Consider the following 21322-nt stretch of genomic DNA (forward strand, 5'->3'; position numbering starts at 1 on the left):
AAAAACGGTGGGTGTCCAGGAATATAAGGCAAATATAAAATACAACTCCTACCAATACAGCTTAACCCTTACGAAGATGATCATTAGACAATTTTCTACAAATTGCACATTATTCTCCAGGAAAAGTTGGGATTGGAAATCTACGAGTACATGGAAAAGAGTATCTTTTTTGTACTTAAGGATGAGTTACCCACAAAACATCCTAGGGAACGTCTTTTTGTATTATGCTGAATCTTACTTCAAGAGAAAGAAATTGGTCTTCGATACTTGAAAAATCAAGGTTTCACTGACTGACAGGCAGGTGCAATCTCAGCTTTGTGTAAAAAATGGCCTCCCACTTCAAATAAACTGAATAGCACTTCTTAAGCAGTGTGCCAGCTTCTTCAGCAAAGGCACTAATATAGGCATATATACTCATTCTAAAAGGGAATTCACAGGCAACCAAGCATATCTACAAGAATATATGTGAAGTGGCATGCTGGTCAAATTATTCATTTTCTTTTGCTAGTAGGGCGTATTTGGTAAAAATCATAGAATCATAGAATAGTTAGTGTTGGAAAGGAACTTAAGATCATCTAGTTCCAACCCCCTGCTGTGGGCAGGGACACGTCACACTAAACCATGCCACCCAAGGCCTCGTCCAACCTGGCCTTGAACATTGCCAAGGATGGAGCATTAACAGCCTCCCTGGGCAACCCATTCCAGTGCCTCACCACCTTAACAGGAAAGCGTTTCCTTCTTATATCAAACCTAAACTTCCCCTGTTTAAGTTTTAACCCGTTACCCCTTGTCCTGTCACTACAGTCCCTAATGAAGAGTCCCTCTCCAGCATCCCTATAGGCCCCCTTCAGATACTCAAAGGCTGCTATGAGGTCTCCACGCAGCCTTCTCTTCTCCAGCCTGAACAGCTCCAACTTCCTCAGCCTGTCTTCATAGGGGAGGTGCTCCAGTCCCCTGATCATCCTCGTGGCCCTCCTCTGGACTTCTTCCAACAGTTCCATGTCCTTTTTATGTTGAGGACACCAGAACTGCACACAATACTCCAGGTGAGGTCTCACAAGAGCAGAGTAGAGGGGCAGGATCACCTCCTTCGACCTGCTGGTCATGCTCCTTTTAATGCAGCCCAGGATATGGTTGGCTTTCTGGGCTGCAAGTGCACACTGCCAGCTCATGTTCATTTTCTCATCAACCAACACCCCCAAGTCCTTCTCCGCAGGGCTGCTCTGAATCTCTTCTCTGCCCAACCTGTAGCTGTGCCTGGGATTGCTCCAACAATCCTGGCATAATGCTCATTTCTAGCAATATACTGAGCTGTCAGTCAATACTCTTACAGTATTTTAGAGAAGATGAGCAACTCATCTGCCCTAATTAAATTTCACTTGCTTGGCCCAGACTACCAAGTGTCAGGACTTCTAGTGGCCTCCATATAATATGCCTGTAAAGAAATGTGAGTTCTCAAAGTTCATTTATTACTCTAGAACATGGGAAAGGGGGACTGAGAAAGAACTGGGGAAGAAGAGGGTTTGCTATCGTTAGAGAGATGAAGAGAACAGATATGAGGACCAGTACAAGGATGGAAACAGGTAATTTGGCAGAGAGAATGTGAGATGGGGTGCATACCAGAACCCCATTTTCCTTCTTCTGTGCATAGCAAAAGGCCCTTGGAAGTATCAAAATCTCATTCTCATCTCCTCTGAAGTCATCTGGAGCCAGAGACAATGCTGAATGCTTGGGGAACTTCTCTCTCCCTTCCCAGTGCAGACAAGCGTCTCGGTGGACCTCTCTCTTCAGGGAGTCATTAACTCCAAGTTGGTTAAACACCGGCATCATAGAATGAACATAATGGAAACAAAAGTCTCCTGAGCCTCAGAAAAACAAAATTAATTGACATATAATGACTCCTCATGGTGGAAAGCTGACTAAAGTAAGATGAGGAAAATAGTCTAGTTCGGGTAGGACTGGCTGTGGTGTCCATGAAGCCTACCTAGGGCAGCCTGGCAGAAGGGAAAGGATGCATACTTAAGGTGACACAGATGGTGAGGGCACAAGACTGGTGCAAATACAGTATGCGCTGTACAATGAGCCATGCATGTGACATGCATGTGTGTCACATCTGTGACACACACCCTCTGCTACAACAGTTCACACGTCACCATCTTCCTTCATCTGCCAGGCTTTATGGGGCTAGGGGGGAAGTATCAACCAGAAAGAGCAGTGTAGGAGCAGTATTTTCTGTGACCACCATATAGTAAAACAGTCTGCAGCTGGGAACAGTCTGCCTATTTTTTTCACCACACAATCCCAGTATTTTTAAGGGGGACCATGAGATCCACTCCTACAAGACACAAATTAGGACAGGTGCTTGGAAACCACCCATTATTTTCCAGCTAGCCACAATTGCATCACCAGCAGCAACAGCAAATGTATAACTATTCATTAAGGTGCTACAAGGAACAAATTCATTGTTAATAAAAAATTCCAGGAAATTCAATAGGATGGAGCTTTCCTAGTGAAGGATAGCAGGTGTTTAGTGGTATTTATTCCCCTTACATAACTTGAAGTTCAGGAAAATGGAAAAAGATAAATAAACCTGCCAACAACAAAACTTTCAAAATGGAAAATACCAAGGGAAGGTCACATCACTTTTGTTTTACCTTTCTGATTAGTTATCTGTAGGCACACATTTATGCCTTGTATTCAAAGTGTTCTACATCAGCCATCTACAACCTCCTGTAACCAAATAAAAAGCTGCTCCCTGGGAGAAACCCCTCCCATCTGCTATATTCTATAACACTTTCACGCATACGCGTCACCAAACCCTGTACTTTCATTACCCACCCTGAAACCCCCACGTCACACATATCTCCCACCTAACGGCTGGCAGCCCCATCACAAGACCATCACTTTGTCCTCTCACTGAAACTCTGCAGAGCAGCATGGAAATCAAATGCCACGCCACGCACCCATCAGCTGGTATCCTTGGCCCAGACGCAGACAGTAAAACAGACAGGATCCATATCTGCATTTAATACCAGGAAGGTATATAATCCCTTTTGGTCACTGCTAGCTCTCAGAAGACAAATGATGACAGTTATTGGAGTGTGCAGCTTAACTTCATTTTCTGGATCTTCAAAGTCTGAAGCAATTGCATTTATCTTTTAATTTTATTTCCTACCCAACTCAACTTACTACTGTAGCACTTAAAGCCTACACAACAGACTAGCTGTTTAATCAATATTACCAATTCCACCCTTTGAAGAGTCTCTCTCATGTAAAGCACAACAGTAAATAGAAAAGTGAATAAAAATGGTTTAATATAACACAGTTCTATAACTTAAATGGTTTATCTCCAGTGTTGTCACTTTTTTTTTCTAAGCACAAATACAGACTGTGGCATGTTGAGGGTGGGAGAGAGTAAAGGGAGTGAAAAGAAGAGTTAGATCCTACTACTCAAATACCAGAGATGTTATTTGGACATAAACCAATTTCTCCTGAGCCTGTGACTGCTGGATCTGCTAAATCCCATGCTGGTTCCCACCAGAGAAGATTAAAAAAAAAACCAACTTTTTGGTAAAAGGCAAAAAATTTTTAACAACATGGAATGTTAGAAACTAGTCATACACAGCCTGACAATTTTTCTACAGTAACGAAAAAACAACGGTAGCATCAGGTTTCAGCTGTCGCTGCTTCCAAACACAAGACCTGCTTTCATGTCTGTATCTTTGTTGCTCCTGTAGGAGTTGAACATCACAAAATCAAAGACGAGGAGGGGCTGCATGCATGTGTGTGTGACAGAAAGAATGCTGAAAAAAGATCAAAGTTTGGGTAGTGCGTCATTAAAGCTACCAGTTTTGTTTTGGTCTCCTGCTGTGGCCTTACCAGAAGTTTGTCTGATCAACTAATAGAAAACTACAAAATGCAAACAAGCACTTGGGTCAAGCAACCTGTGATTAAAATAATTATGAAGCAAATACATTCCACAGACTATATTTGTATAAATTTAAAATTGTCAGATTGAAATGAGGCTTTTCCTAGTAACATCACATTTGCTTCATACTCCATTTCACACTGATGACAAAAATCATTATAGCAATCACAGAGCTCAGTCTGAAATGAAGCAGTTCACTGTACATGAGCGAACTTATGGTACTGATTTGCCAATAGCTAGAACATAAAGTCTTGGAATTGAATAGATGAAATAAGGAAATACTGGAGCAGTTTAGATGACAGAGGAGGTTAATAAAACCTAAGATACTGTAAATGTAGCATATGATATACAGAAAACAGATCAGAAACTGGGGGAAAACACCACTTTGCCTTTTCTGCATTTCTTTTGATGATTCTAGTCATAAACTAGTCACAGACAATCCTCTTCCTGAAATATCCTGCTTTGTATTTCTCTAATGACAACAAATTCACAATATAAAAGGGTGATTTAATGAAAACCCACATGCTTAAAATATTTATATATGCATTTAATACCATGCACAATTAAATTCTAATTCTGATATATTACTAGAGAACATCATCAAGTTCATTATCCATATGATATATGAATCACATAGTAAATTCTGGATGTATCAGATTAAATTTTCAAAAGTTACTAAATGATTCTGTTAAATGTATATCTTGTGATTTCCATCCCATTTCTGACATTTTCAGCCATTACTTTTTCTAGCAAGTATGCCAGTTTAGGTCTAGCACTTCTCCCTGAATTCTTTCCTATTTGGGGCATTTTAAATATACTTCCAGAGGTGTGTTTTTCCTAGTATAGCACTGTATTACGTAGAATTAGATTTGGATAATCCACACAGAAACTCATACTCAAGAAGCATGTCCTGACCAGACCAATGCAAACCTTTAAGTCCTCAGGAAATTCAGCTTCAATCTCATTTGAAGACAGCTATACATTCACAGGTTCACGTACTAAGAAGCACAGTGTGTGCTCTACTAAGAGATTTGCACATGATGGAATGCAGAACACTACACCATCCCATCAGACAATACCAGAGGGAGGTATTGACCCCACGTCAGCCTTCATACCCTCCCTACCGCAAACCCACCCCAAAAGCAAGAACAGTTCTGACCCTGTATAAATTCTATGCAAGGCCATGATAATACTAAAGTAATCCATCGCTATTAAGGTAAGAATAAAAGCATCCAAGTCAGATATCACATATCCATTTGTCATAGAGCACTCCTACCTTTTCAGTTTCATATAATTTTCACTAGCTGCAGGTCTGCATTCAGCACGTTGCACCACTATTCCTTCCAAGGCAAGTTTATCTAGAATGAAAAAAGCAAAGTAAACCTGGACATTAAAATAAGATTCACCAACATGTCAACATTTGGATTATTTTTCACTAATTAAGAATTTAGTAAATATAATGTAATCATAAGTTCTCAAACCTCAAATTAAGTTCTAAAATCTCTGCTATTTACACACTGAAGCAATATGTTTGCACAGCTGGTATCCTGTAGACTTCCTTATTTTGCCATCAGATGTTTTACATATTAAGAATGAATCACAAAGACCAAGTCTGAAATGAGCGATGTGTGGTCCTCCTTTCTTCAGACTGATGCACTCAGATTATCTAGGAACTGTTTTTGGGAAATGTGCATTGAATACAGTCAGTGACCATGAAAAACATGACCTATAACGAGAACCCAATCATCAACGTACCCAAAATCAGTGGAAGATATCATAAGGACTAATTTTGTTCTTATCCTCAAAAAAAAGAGTAACTTATTTTCACCTTATTGCAATAAAAAACACCCCAAACTGTTCACTAAAGGAACACAATGCAATAGAATAATTATACTGCATATGCTAACACTTGGAGAAAAGAAATAAAAACTTGCAGAGAGCACATACTAAGTTTTAGTTAATACTGCTCTCTGTACATTCACTGTAACACAGTCACTCTGTAATCCAATGTGAACACCTAAAGCAAAGATGACTAATAGAGTGGTACAATAGTACCAGCCTACCCTGTAAAGGTGGAAAAACCTAAAAATTAGAAGCAACTTCATGTAGAAAGGAAGAGAGAAGCGATGGTGGTCAAACACCTGCTTTTCTACTATGATGTTCTAGTGCAGAGTATGTGTGTGTGGCAATTTATCCATTGCTTTTGGCCATAGCCAGTGCAATATCTGTTAAACCAACACCTCTGGAACAGCCCTGAAAACACGAAAGGATGAGTTTTAATGGCTTGATTATCTCTCACTATTTAAAATATCTTTTCAACAGAGTCTCATCGTGCTATCAGTGTAGGGTACTACACTGTCACTTGTCACCTTCAGCTGGCAATGTCACAGAAGCTAACAAATGCTTAGAAGTGTTGAATCAAAGTAACACAAGGCATGCTGGGACACCACTAATTTTAACATTAATTTATAGACTGAAATATTACTACATCTGGAAATCAAAGTCTGCTCTCCTTGAATAACGCAGAGAGTGATTACTTCAAAAGCATGTATTTTAAAATTATTTAACCTAAAATTTCTTAGTTTGATTTAAATTAAAGCCTTGAAAAGAGTAAGAATGCCACACTTTTCCAGGTAGTTCTGGATTAAACCTTTTGCTGATTCCTAAAGTTTATGGTCAGGAAAGGCAAACTTGGCAAATTTGCCTGACTTCCTGTGTATCACAGATAGATAAATGTTATCCTCTTTCTTATGTACAGAACCTTATTTGTGGCTGAAAGTGGTACAAATATTGCTGCTTAATTTCTAATATGAATTTGACTTCAGCTTCTAGCAGTTGATTCTTCTTACGGCTTTCTATACTGCGCTAAACAGCCTTTTAGTACCTGGTGTTATCTCCCTTTGAAAGTACTTACAAACTGTGATCAAGTCACTTCTCAATCTTCTCTTCAATAAATGGAGTAATTCAAGCTCCTGCATTATCTCACCACAAAGCATTTTCACCACATTTAAATCAGTTTTGGATCTTTTGTCTTTTCTGTACCTTGTTCGACCTTGCAATGATGGTTTCAGAATAAAGACACCAGAAGATACAACACTATTGTACTGATCTTACCATAACCATATACAGAGGTAAAATAACAGATAAAGGAGCTGGCATTTTTCTTATTTCACATCAGCCATCTCAAGATTATTCAGCAAAATATCTGAATTCAGCTGAGAGAGGGAGGAATGGAGACTGTCAGAGGAAAAATTGGTCTCATCTCTTAAGATTCAATGATCTGCCCCGCACTGGTAGGGTTTTTGTAGTTTTGGGGATTCTTTTTGTGGTGGGTCTGTCTATGTCCCATAACTGTGCTTCATGTTTACACGGCTAAAACTGGGTAAAGATCAGTTAGTCCCTAAAAATCAAGCTCTGGGTACTGACAGAGATGACTGGCTATTTTACTGCTAACACAAGTATTTCAGGTTTTCTCTAAGCCTCACATTTTACCCATGGGCACTGCATTCCCTGTTCCTAGGTATATAATTGCCTTTGGCTTGGTTAAAATGCATTGTCTTTAAACAGATTCTGTGAATTAAGGATCCCAGTCACACCATGCAAGTCCTGTCACAGTTTTTCTCTGCCTGTCCGGAATTTGAGTCAACTATGACACTAAAGGACACTGTCCTTTTGCTAATCTTGGAGGAAGCCCTTCAAACTGCAGCCCAAGTAGCCTCCTACTCATAATTAGTTTCTGATAACTGTCAGACAGTTTTTAATCTTGTTCTGTGCTTGCTATTTTTCTTTTAGACATAAATCAGAATGTCACAAGATTCTAAATTATGTGCAATACTACAAAATGCTAAACAAGCTGCAAACATGATGCTACTTTAAACTCAGGATCTCCAAAATAAACAAAATTCAGTCTGTTTGACAAAAAAAAACTTTATATAAAGCCATGTTTGACAGCATTCATTATATTTCTGATCTGTTCTACCTCTTGAACTCCATGACAATTTTCCCACTAGTTTCTGTGGTACAGGTTCAAGGCTAACTAGCCTCTAACCACCTCAGCCACCCAGGCCAGCTGGTGAACACCAACTTGCTGCTGTGAGTCTCTGCACCTTGCTTAATTTTCAAGTTATTTTTAAGAGTCAGGATCAGTGAACCAGATAGCTCCCACACACCAACTATTTAGGAAATGAACGTGCCAATTAAACATGCTTACTCTTAGTAATATCTCATCTTTGATGTCTTTGACTAATACCCTCTTTTAATTACTACTGATCCAGATTTGGCTTTTAATGTTCCAGTCACTTGACAGTACAAGGCTGTCCACAGTCTCCCGAGAACATCTTGCAGCTAAGCTAGTCTGCTGTCAAAGCTCATCCATGCTCCAAAAGCCGAGGTTTATGTCCCACTTTCCTTGGACTCTCTTGGGCATTTTAACACATCCAGAGAGCCTATCAGAATAAACCTGCAATGATGCATGCAAACCTCTGGATGAGTGACTGTAGATGGACATTACTCCTTTTCCAGTCTAATTAGTTCTCACACACCAAACTCAAGTTCAGAAACTTAGGTCTGTCTTCACTTGTTGCATGACCACAGCTGCAACAGGGATAGGGAGATGTGTCAGGAAAATGCTAATTCCAGCTTCAAATCCTGGTGACAATCATCACCAAATGAACAGAACTTAGTTAAAAGGCTTAAGGTAACCTTAATAAAGAGGCAATGGAGAAATTTACTGAAATTGTGCAGAAAAAGTTTAACAGGCATTGTGATGGGTTTTTTTTGTGTTTGGTTACAGCTTGAGGAGTTTAGAGAGAGACGGACTGGCTTGGAGATTTTAATGAGTTTTCTAGTCTGCTGCACCCAGCTCCAACTTCGAGCCACTAGGCCTTGTTGGACCATCGACTGCAAAGTTGAAGAGCTGGCTATGAATGCATTTCTTCCCATCCAAGCACTTGTGGAATCTCCACCTGTATCAAGCCTAATTAAAATAGCGTTTTTTTAAATCTTCCATGAGGTCTATTTTTCAGCTTCTTAATCATTCTTATTGGCCTGAGAAAGTTCAGTTCACTAATGTCTCTCCTGAGACATCGTCTCTCACAGCCAGAATAAACAGCCCGTGAGACAGTATCTGGAGTTTACCAGCTCCTGCTCTTTGTGAGCAGTGCCAGCTGCTCACAAAGGAGGAGATGAAGACCTGCCTCAGGACACACAATTCCCAGGCAGCAGGAAAAACTGGAAGAAAGTACAGGATATAGGCATGTGTGACTCCAGCTCCTCGGTAGGTGAAAGTTGGGCTGTGCTTCCCAGCATCCAAGTCAGAAGCCCCAGTAGTTCCTGCTGCCCACTTACACTGCTCTGCACCTTCCCTGGCTATTGCATGTAATGGCTGGACAAGAAGCAGACCTTTCCTACACTAGACTTCAGCTCTGATCTTCCAGACCAGAGGCATTTTAGGGTGCCTTTCAGCCATTCAAAGGGCAGCCTCGAAGCTGATGCCCTTCTCAGACATTCTTTCCCTGGTACCTAAGCAGCTGGAGAACAGGATCACCTGGTCTTCACTTGTCACTCCCTTATTCAGGCATCCAAAGATACACAGTACACTTGTTCTACTGACCACTGCTCACAACAATGACCTCACGTTCAGTTGTAGGACAGAGCCTCTGCCCTAACCATCCTGCAAACACATGTACTGCAAGCATGTCTACAGTGTACTCCTGTAGACCTGACCTTATATTTGGTCATATTAAAACATGATCCTAACCCAACTATCCAAGCGTTGGGTGACATGGTTTAGTGTGAGGCATCCCTGCCCATGGCAGAGGGATTGGAACTAGATGATCTTGAGGTCCTTTTCAACCCAAACCATTCTATGATTCTATGAAATGGTTGTATGTCAGCAACGTATCTCCTTCTGATTACATCCTCAGCCTGTATCATCTCCAAACTTATCAGGAACTATCTCCTTGATCACTGACTAAAAATAAATAGGACCAAGGACCAAATCACAGCAACATTTTAATGGTAATTCTTTGCCTAACATTTGCCAGTTTAAAGCCTGCAGATATTTTCTGTACAGTTAGATGAAAGGCAAACTAATACAGTATGTATTCTAATTTGAAATGACAAATGAGACATAGTGAGAGATTTAACAGAGAAAAGCATCACCTGCTTTGCCGAACAAACTGCAATCAAGAAAAGGGGAAAAAATTTTGGCACAATCATTCTACCTCCACCCACAGTATCACTGGTGGTGTTCAAGGCCAGGTTGGACAGAGCGTTGGGTGGCATGGTTTAGTGTGAGGTGTCCCTGCCCGTGGCAGGGGGTTGGAACTGGATGATCTTAAGGTCCTTTCCAACCCTAACTATTCTATGATTCTATGATTATATTACTCTCTTTTAATTTTTTAACTGATTGACTTCCAAGTCTGATGTTTTATTGGTTTTTGTACAGTCCCTCCTAGTTTTTAAATACCTGGCCCACCCAACTCACCTCTCAAATACTGGCACATCTTTTGCTTTTTCAGTCTTGTAGGACTGCAGTGCTCAAAAATGGTTAAAAACCTCAGTGGCAACTGTTGCTAAGAGTTTCTTAGACGGCTCTTTTAAATCTCTTGAACGCAAATTCTTCAGACTTGCTGATTTGAAAATCTTCAATTTTAATTAGTGCGTACAGTTTGTCTTCACTAGCTGTTAATCAACATCCTGAAGTTATTATTAGAAGGAAAATGCCTATGCTACCAACACTGTGTGACAGTAACTATTGAGTGGCTTAATTGTCCAATAATCTGGCAAATTTTCTGTGTTATGACTAGCAAATTACCTCAATAACCCCAACAGATTGCATTAGCACAGCTTCCTAATACACTTCAAAAATTCTCTACCTCTTATAGCTGAGATTTCTCCTCATACCCTTTAATACTGTAATAAATAAAAGTAGCTGTTTTCTGTAACCGAGGTCATTTCCACTGACAGGACTCTCAGTGAAGCTGATGCTATTTGGACATGTGAGTAAGCTGAAACACTGGTAAAGCACCAACTTTCCTGTGCTGTGCTCCAGTCCTGAATCCTCAGCTCCATGGCGTACTTAAGCTTCCAGAGCAGGAGGTTCAGGAAGAGGATGAAAGTTGAGGAGGAGTGAGGTTACTTTCCGAAAGGAAACATGTAAGACAGAATGAGGGGCAGATGCTTAGCCCACTCCTTCTTGGACCTGTTCTCCTGTGTAGCTGATAGACACCAGCACTGCATTTTCACTGTCTCCAGCACAGCTTGCCTGACCAAGAAGAATCCTAGAATCACAGGATGGTTTGGGTTGGAAAGGACCTTAAAGCTCATCCAGTTCCAACTGCTTTGCCATGGGTAGGGTCACCTTCCACTGGACCAGGCTACTCAAAGCCCCATCCAACCTGGCCTTGAACGCTGCCAGGGATGGAGCAACCACAGCTTCTCTGGATGACTGTCCTCTCTGGCACAGCCTAAAGGCTGTAACTTGGAAATGGAAGAGTACTACTGCAGCCAGCCTCGTAAGTGTGTGCAAGAGTGCTAAGTATATTTTATGACTCATTCTGGAATCAAAATGATATCCTTTCAGTTGCTGGATTCCAGCGCTATTCCTTGCTTGAGTAGCCATTGCAGCATACAGGTGACACCAACAATTTGGGAAGCAGCAGTTACTTCAGGATTGCTAGCTACCAACAGTGGCAAGCAGGATATTTCAGCTGGATAGGGCAGAAATAGACAGTTCGCTCAAAGTATGAGACAGCACACAGCAGCAAGTTGCTCTGTCTCTAAGTGGGAATCAAGAAGAGCGGGGATGTACAGGTCACATCTCAGCTATCACATGCCTGGTACACAACACAGAGACCCTCAGAGCACAAGAATGATCAAAGTCTTTAATAAAAATACTCGCATACCTTTACCAAAATGAACTTTTGAATGATCTTCCAGTGCATGGACAATAGGCCAGAAAAAAGGGACATCCAGTTCCTCTAGACACAGCTACACCTTCAGAGAACAGTGAGCTATACAAACCACCCCACTAAAACTATACACGGCACAATACTATATGTATCACTAAGTACACAGGAAGAATGAGGGCTCTTTGGAAAAGTCTTGTAGTATAGCACAAAAAGTGGAAAATTTTCTCAAAGATATGCCAGGCTTTAATTCTGTGCTACTGATGACTGTCAGCTGCAGTGAAGGAAGTTACATGGGTTGGTGCTGATGAAAATTTTACAGCAGCTCTAACATTTTTCAAGTTTCAAAGGTTTAAATGTAAATATTCATGATCTCCACAGAGTGTTTTCCACATCAAATTGATTTTGAATATTTTATCATACAAACCACTAAAATTTTACATGAACTTTCAAAGAACGCTTACTCGTTCACAAAAGTGGAAAATTTCAACTGCAAGTGTTAGAACGCTGAGAAGATGATGAGCATGAAAACTAAGGATTTTGTAACTGCTGTCTCTTAAAATGTAGACAGCTTAGCTGGCCACGAAAAATGTCATGTCTCTCCTTGGAAATCCCTATATACTTGTGCCAGGACATTCCTAGCTCAGCTTCAAAGTATTTCAAGATCACAGTGTGAGATGAAAGCACCACAGAAATCATTCTTTTAGGGTTTAACAGCCACTAAGATATGTAACTATGCACAGTCTAAGCACATCAACTGAATTTTCCATTACTTGACAGTAAATTAAATTTGAACGGATGCCTCCTATAATGGTGAAAAAAAAAAAACAAACCAAAGAATCACACTTGAAACTAACTGGCTTTTTCATTTTCTCATTTATACACTCAATAATTGTGAAAGGAGATAATTTTGAGGAAAAAATCCTCAGAAACATCAGAAGCTGCCTGAAATGTCTTTGACTGAAGTTACACTAAACATACCAATAACAGCAAAGAGTTAAAATTAAAACCATGACTAATTCCTGATAAATCACACCTAATGAATAATATCTGCTTAATATACCACATACAGCAGCAGAAAAATTTTGCATACCAGTACTAGGGATACCCTGGGCAGGGAGAACAGCAAATTAAAAAAGTGCATTTATTTTTACTATCTTCAGTTATCAATTAATAAAATATTACAGTGATGACTCTACAGTATTGATAAACAGGCTTACAGACAGTGGGAGCAGGAGGAGTATTTCGTAATAGAGCAGATGAATTTACAGAAGAATAATCTCACTTTTCACTGCTAATTGCACAAAACAGGAAACATCTACCTGTGACAAATACATCTTGAAAACGGTGGGACCTCTCCAGGTCCACCCCAAGGTAAATGTTCGCTCCACCCGTGCTGAGGAACGCATGCTGCAGCTCCTGCCCCCTCCACAAGGAAGCACACACAGAGATGTGCAAGGAGCTTTCCCTTTCCTGCTCCAAGCTGCAAATGTTTAAAGGAAACCTTGTTCCAAGAGGCAAATGAGAGTAAGCTCAGAGCACAGATCATGGAGAGAAAACAGCAATTTGATTCAAGCGATGCCGATGTTTCCCCCCTCCCTGTACCAAGTGTTGCTAAGCTCTAATGTTATCTGATGTTCAAAGCTATCTTCAGGCACACTAACCCTTTGTTCCACAGGGCAGCTGAGTTATTTCTATTGAGAAAGAACAAACTGATGCTGGATAGCCTTGGTGACTTAAAAAACATCACCAATATAAAGAGTAAATCCCTCTCTAAACCAATTTTTATCTATGGCACAGACAAGGAAAAAGCACAACCTCATCAGGCTGCAGTTCTTGTGCTGGTGCAGATACTCCCATCGACTGCAAATGGAAGATTTCACCACAAACTTAAACCAGTCAGACCAACAAGTCCTCAGCATAACTTCCAGAGTATTTTCTGTGAAAAAATCTTACCACTGAGCACATGTCTGATAAAGGAGGAATATGTATGTCCATGCACTTCATAGATGACCCCCCCCAGCCCTTCTACAGACAGGGACACCTCTCCTTTACATACTGTCCTGCTGTATGCATTGGGTACTGTAATCAGGACCAAAACAAATGCGAAAAGAGGCTTTGTGAAAATTAAAACCTTTGAAACATAAATGAAGCTATCTGTTTAACACCATAAGTACTAAAGATGATTTGGCCAGCTAATACTACAAATGCATCTTAAATATTAAAAATAAGGTGTCATTTAGAATAGTAGTGTGCATTTCTGTGAATAACCCCTGAGACTATGTGAACTTCTTAAAGAAAGAGAGAGACAAACAGTTGTGATATCATTCGTCCCTTATATAGTTAAATGCAAATTCTCCTTTACAGTCATATTCCTGATATCTCCCTGCATACACAGCTGATACGCCACCTACTGCAAAGCTGAGCTGACAGTCGGAGCAATGCTAGCAGCATTTCCATTCCAACATCGTGCCGGAGCTTAATAAAGGTGCTTTTTTAAACTAAAAAGAAAAAACAAATTCTTTTTTCAAGCTGACAAGAACAAAGCAAGATAGCTGGCTTTTTGTCCTTGCTTTGATAATGGAGAGAAAAATAAGCAGAAGAGAAAATGAATGCGAAGAAAAACACAGCAACTCCGAAGGCTCTGAGCAAGACAAGGACTATAAAACGTCTCTGATTACTCTGAATGTTGGTGGCTATCTATACATCACACAAAAACAGACACTAACCAAGTATCCAGATTCTTTTCTGGAAGGGATCATAAATGGTAAAATAATGTGCCCGTTTGATGCAGATGGTCATTACTTCATAGACAGAGATGGACTCCTTTTCAGACACATTCTCAACTTCCTACGAAATGGAGAACTTCTTCTACCAGAAGGATTTCGAGAAAATCAACTTTTGGCACAAGAAGCGGATTTTTTCCAGCTTAAGGTACTCTCGGATGCAGTGAAATCAAAGTGGGAGAAGGAACAGCTAGCATCTCGGGAGACTACTTTCCTGGAAATAACTGACAGCCACGACCGTTCACAAGGACTTAGAATCTTTTGTAATGCTCCTGATTTCATTGCAAAAATAAAATCCAGAATTGTACTGGTGTCCAAAAGCAGGCTGGATGGATTTCCAGAGGAGTTTTCTGTATCTTCAAATATTATTCAATTCAAGTACTTCATAAAGTCTGAGAACGGTACACGGCTGGTACTGAAGGAGGACAACACCTTTGTCTGCACCCTGGAAACTCTTAAGTTTGAGGCTATAATGACAGCTTTAAAATGTGGATTCAGATTGCTGACCAGTCTGGATTGTTCGAAAGGGTCAATTGTTCACAGTGATGCACTTCATTTTATCAAGTAATCACAAAACCAAAGGAAACGAGCATGCAGCCAGTAAGCCTCCGTGACCTGCAGCCTCCTGGCATCACGATAATATATCTAACTAGCCTTGTACCACAGAGCTGGCTGCTGATCAATTGCTGTGAGCTAATGGTATGTAAATCTCACAATGACATCCATCTCTGGCTTACTTAAGCTGAAAGAAAATTTTATGTCTGACTTTAATAAAAATTATCTGCTAAACATTGTAAACACAGACTGAATGCTTTATGCTGTTTGTAATACATGTTTTCTGGATGCTGTCTTTCAACCAGTCTCTAGCTGAATCTTTGTGTACTTGGGTGATTAACATGCATACACCTAACTGCTCTGCTGAACAGCAAGTAGTGAAAGCATTTTCATATAATAAGCAGGCTTAAAATATGTTTTGCTTACAACAAATTCAGAGTGGATTTTAACTGGAATAAATTATTTTAAATGTTCATTAGTCTTTATGCTAATCTATTGTACTGAATTTGCAAAAAAAAGGTTTAAGATTAACCAACTTGATTTTAAAGTTAAATGATTTCTCAATTCACTTAAAACTAAACTTACGGCTGTGTTATTACATTAATAAAAATTGCCAAAGCATGTAAACCAACAAAATAATGTAAGGAGGGGGGAATTCATTCTATTACGGGAAATGAGTTGAATCTGCACAGAATGTTAAATTTTCTAATTATATATACATCTCAAATGTCTAATAAAAATATTTGACATAAAGTTTCATGTAACAGGTTTCCAGTAATGACATCCTACACTGCTGAAGTCACTATTTCCTACCAATCACTTGTGCTTGTAAGGACAGTCGAGTAACAGACCCCTTGCTTTCCACAGTGGCTTACTAAAAGCAAATAGTACTACTAGCTTTCAATAGACCACCTGCTGGCATTACACTCTAAGAAACAGAATAAATACCTTCTTTCTCCCCATCTCCACTATTTATCAAATCTTTTCATTTATATTTCAAACAAAGCTTTAGTATCTTCTATGAAACAACTATATCTAATTTAACTGCAAGTGTTACAAACCAGCCACTCTGCAAAAGCAGACTGAAAAAATCATCACAAGAGGCAGAAAGAAGCTGCACTAACTCTAAATTTAAGCTTTGTCCATCACTGAATCCAACTGTTATTCCAGCTCATATGAACCCAAAATTCAAGTGAAATTTTATAAAAGAAAGAAAAAACAACCAGTTTCCCAACTTTCCCAAAACATCAACTTTTATAGAAATAAATGACATAGTAAGAATGTCAACAAAATGCAATACACTCCATGCAAGAAGTGACAACCGAGGAAAATAGCTAACACAAAATAGGCTGAGAACAGTTTCATTTCAGCTTTTAGGGGGAACAAATCCATCCTTAGTAGTAGTGACTGGGAATGTAAATGCAAAGTCTGCTTATCCTTCAACATGAAATACTATTTCACTTGTAACCTATAATGCATGTCATTAACTAGGTCCGTTACAGAGACGAACTGAGAGAGGGACAGTGTATCTCCAGACCAGGCAGCAGTGACCGAAACATTACAATATGATTTTATCAAATGGAGAAATCCTTTCCAGAATACTCCATCAGAATGAACCCACTGTTTAGAAACAACAAACTTTTCTGTGCAGTCCCCATGTTACAGACCATAAAAGATGTGGTTCCAAGTAGAACTTTTTCAAACTGAACTGTTTAAAAATCTCCACATTTCAGGCATATGAGCTCTAGAGCTGTTCATGTATCCCAAAACTTCTCTGAGTTTGTTCTATTTCATTACCTACAAACAAAAGACATAGTAAAATACAGTTCTTCACATACACCACCACCATGTGTCAGCCCCCCTCCTTTCCTTCCTGCAAGTTATTTTCAAATTGGTATCTTCAAAAAATTCCTTATTAACCACTAACCTTGTACATACAAGAATCTGTGGGAATTCTGTGAAAAGTAAATGTGAAAATTCCCTTAAAGAAATCCAAAATCCTGCTGATTTTCTACATCAAGAGATAGAAACACTATAACATGGAACAATTAAATGAAAAGCCCTTTGTGGACACAACTGTGTACATAAGCAAGAAAAAAAGTGACAAGACAATCTAAAAAAGGTCCGTAAGTTATTTGTAAGTTTTAAAGAAGCATGTTCCCAGCGCTGTCAAGTACACAGCCTGCAGAAGCACAACGTCTGGAGGAGGCTGTGGCTCCTAGGATGTCAAATCATCCATTTTCACTTAAGCACTTTTGGTTATCACTTTCACTTGTAACGGATCTTTGATTGAGATTTAAAAGATCATTACAGTTGAAAAGTACAAAAAAAAAAATTGCAAAGAATCCGGGTTTTTTTCAAATAAATAATACATGTTAAATAAAATATATTGTGGTTGCCTGCCTTTCAGTTGGGCTCTTAGGATGGCAAACATCAAGGAACTGTTAGCACTTTAGTATCAGAAAGCATTACCGGTATTTCCTCTCTTAACTCATGAAAAAGCAGTAGAGAATTTGCTTGTACTGCATTTATTGTAGAAAATGCTTTTGGAATATAAGCTATTCACAAGCTCATAATTGCAGGTAAAAGTCAAACAATCTGAAACATCTTTTAAGAATATTCTATAGCTATTCTCCAACGATTTACGGGAAAATCTTTATTTGCCAGGCTTTGGCTCAGAGAACCGGCTTCCTTCTTAAGCCTATGAAAGAGAATTTGATACCATTTTTTTTTCCCCAAGTGAAAAATGCACTTGTAATTGTTCCATGTTACAGTGTTTTCTAAGCATTAGTAAAAATAAATTCCTGTGTTGTTTTATTTTTGTTACTTAAAACTGAATGATTCATTACCTTAAAATACTTTTCACTGATTTATTTTTTTTTATTTCTGTGTGAATAACCCTGACATCTATGGCACACAGGTAAAGTCATCTGCTATAACACTAACTTCAATCTTGTCTTCCCATTTTCATGAGCACTCATACATTTCTACAAGTGTCAGGTCTACATGCCATCCCTGATCAAAGGCACCTCACTCTGCTGTTTGATTCACACAGCAGAAACAGAAGGAAAATAGGGGTAAAAAAAAATCATTCTCTTCCCTGTTCACATTGAACAAAGCCACAACCATGATGAATCACACCATACCACTTCAAGCTAGCTAAAAACTTCAGTAGTTTTTCAAACCAGGGCACAGAGGTGTCTTGCTTTCATGTATGACCAAAATGACCACATAAAACCTCCATACTGTGAATAACATTTGCTTTTTACTCTGTAAATATACTAAATATAACGTAAATACACTTTGCATATGTTCAGTCACTCAGGTGGCTATTTGTGTTCCACCATTGTAGGGTGTATCAGAAAAAGGCACTAATACTATGACAATAAGAACAGTTCACAGCCAAGTGCTTAAGTCAGAAATACTAACAGTTATCGGAACAACTTTACTTAAAATATGATGTGCATACAAAGTACTTCTATTCTTCCTTCTCTCATTAAGACTTGGATCACAATGAACCTAGCAGAAGAGTCCTACAAGTATCAGCAAGGAATGACAATTTCCATGATTTCTCTGATGATCTTCAATAAAAAATTCCTTCCCCTTCCCCAAGGAGGCACTTTAACCTGCTCCCAGGCTTGGGCAGCTCCACTTGCTTCCCTGACCATTTTCTTGGTTGAGAAAAGGAGCCACCAAGCTGAAAGAACAGAGGGAGCTGAAGGCAGGACTGACCCCCATGCACTACAAAAAGAATATCCTTGCCCCTATGAATTCCTTGAAAAAATACAGGTAAATGACAAACTGACCAAAACACCCACACTTGGAAACCCACCTTTTCCATCAGTGGAGGAGAAGTCAGCGGCTCTTCTATCACACTTGGCAGTACGCTGGCATAGGTACCAACTATTTGGTTTATTTCTACATAAGGACAAAACCTAAGAGTTGCTGCACTACATCAGACTAAGGTCTGTCTAGCCCAGCGGCCCCTGGTGACTGTGAACTGTTTCCATGCCCTGATCCCCCACATCTCTGAGTAGAACCACCATTTCTGATCCTTTGACCCTCACATCCTTCCCCTTATCTTGTTTCCCTCTACTCCACCATACAACTACTTTTCACTTTTCTTTCACCATACCTCTCCCTTTCACTAGACACGTTACTGTGCTTTGTTAGGGATGCCTAGGTAAGAAGATAAACCCAGGAAAAAAAAATATATAAGATATTCCCTTGAAGTACTTCCTCAGTCTCCAGCCATTTACTGCCCAGTGACTTCTAGAGCCAGATGTGGTTTCTGGAGGTAGCACTGATGCTGTGAAATGTGCAGGCTGCACAAGGTCAAATTATAGCTCCAGCTACACCTTCAGTACCTGCTCACCCACTGACCAGTGTTTCACAGCGTCATAATTGCGTTATTGACATTTTCACTCATGTCTTATTTTTAATTGCCTTTTTACATTTGTACTTAATACGACTGTGTAAGTGACAATTGGTCACTTCTTTTCTACAGTAGGCAATATTTTTCTAGATCTTAAAGGGGAAAAAATTACATCATCATTTGCAGCAATCAGTGGTACTGTTATTTTCACCTCTTACAAGCATTACAAGGTTTCTATTCAGTAAGATGAGAACAGCTGAAGAAAATGATCTTCCTCCTCCTCCCCCCATTAGTATACAAGCAGAATAAGGGCAGGCAACAAATACTACAATTTAATAATGGCAGTGCCTCATCCATGAATTTACTTGGGTAGAAGTGTCATGTTGCCCTGATTCAGTTGACTTATGAATCAGGCTTGGGGACGAAGGGGACAAGTTAACTTGGGTCTATGACAAAATAAGTATTATTTTCTTCAGCTAGAACTGTTTCATCTTTGATAAATAATTATTGCCTAACCCTTATTTTGTCTCCTGTCCTGCAACAAAGGACAGAAATTACTATTGACAGGGAAGGGACTACTAGTTATAAACCTGAAGGTGTTTTCATATGAAGAGATAGGCTTGCGTAATTCACAAGGTTGAGACAAAAGCCATCGATATGGCACAAGAAACTTAAGATCAGAAAATGAACATTATGGGTTTTAATTACTTTCGAAATAGATGTTCTCCAAGTCCTCTGTGCTGGTATATCACAAAGAACACCGTTGCAGAACACTGCTGCTATAAACCATCATCATTCGCAATAAAATGCCAGAAAACAAGCAGCACAGCAAGGACTGGGGAAAGTAGGAGGGAGATGTATGATGACACCTGAAGAATGCAGATGAGCAAGCACTCGGAAAAAGAAAGCACAGCTCTCTTTCTTTCTGAGGGAAATTGCATAATATCCTGTGGAACTAGACAGTGGATGTCTTTTCCTAAAAATGTGTTTAGTAGGAGTACCACACACAGCTAAAGCAACAGTCTCCCAAAAAGCTGTTTCCATCTCTGCTGGTAACAGTTCAACATCATTGCCATTATCATTTAACGCCACACTTGTTCATTTTAAGCTTCAGAAGAGAATACTGCTCTTCGACTTCAGACACAAAATCATTCACAAAGCAGGTACAATAATTACAGCTGTACATAGCAGCTACTCATTTAAAACACTATTAGCACACAATGACATGCAAGCTCAACATGTTAAGGTTTCAAAACCAAGTAGTTAGATGATGACTGTTATAAATTTAGCCATCCTGAAGGTATGTAAACTTCTGATAACATTAAAAATGACTATGGTATTGCCTTGTTCACTGGTGAAACATAAATGACTTTGGGGGACAGGACCTTGGTTTACAGAGAGTTCGTGAACCCACCATCTTTGTGGACAGTAAAGGGTGATTCCACTAGTTCGACCTAAAGCATTATACATATTATATAAAATATTATATAAATATAAATTACATACAATAGATATTTTATATTGCTACATACATATTTATTAATATATGTAAATATGCTATTATATATACATATTTTTATTATATAGGGACCTACAAGAAATCTGGAGAGGGACTTTTTACAAGGGCATGCAGTGACAGGACAAGGGTTAGGCTTTAACTGAGAATGCTTTAAACTGAAAAAGAATAGATTTAGATTAGATATAAGGAAGAAATTCTTCACTGTGAGGTGGTGATAGACTGAGACACAGCTTGCTCAGAGGAATTGTG

General features: G+C 39.3%; 2 protein-coding genes across 3 annotated transcripts in view; one reads left to right on the plus strand and one right to left on the minus strand.

The window, feature by feature from the left end:
* Nucleotides 1-21322, minus strand: part of GTF2F2 (general transcription factor IIF subunit 2) — a 99012-nt gene that overhangs the window by 41362 nt on the left and 36328 nt on the right. For both annotated transcript variants that reach the window (XM_062607399.1, XM_062607398.1), the window contains one exon: nucleotides 5205-5286. In XM_062607399.1, coding sequence (XP_062463383.1) covers nucleotides 5205-5286 — 82 coding nt within the window. The remainder of the gene's footprint in view (nucleotides 1-5204; nucleotides 5287-21322) is intronic.
* Nucleotides 14231-15932, plus strand: KCTD4 (potassium channel tetramerization domain containing 4). The gene has a single exon (XM_062607401.1). The coding sequence runs from the start codon at nucleotides 14419-14421 to the stop codon at nucleotides 15190-15192; it is 774 nt and encodes a 257-aa protein (XP_062463385.1). The 5' UTR covers nucleotides 14231-14418; the 3' UTR covers nucleotides 15193-15932.

The sequence above is a fragment of the Pezoporus occidentalis genome, unplaced genomic scaffold (assembly GCF_034315485.1).
Source record: "Pezoporus occidentalis ecotype Australia unplaced genomic scaffold, CSIRO_AGI_Poc_V1 ctg122, whole genome shotgun sequence".
Taxonomy (NCBI): Eukaryota; Metazoa; Chordata; class Aves; order Psittaciformes; family Psittacidae; genus Pezoporus; species Pezoporus occidentalis.

Bases quoted from the DNA above. Each gene is read 5' to 3' on its own strand.
- KCTD4 (XM_062607401.1), top strand. From the start codon at position 14,419: ATGGAGAGAAAAATAAGCAGAAGAGAAAATGAATGCGAAGAAAAACAC.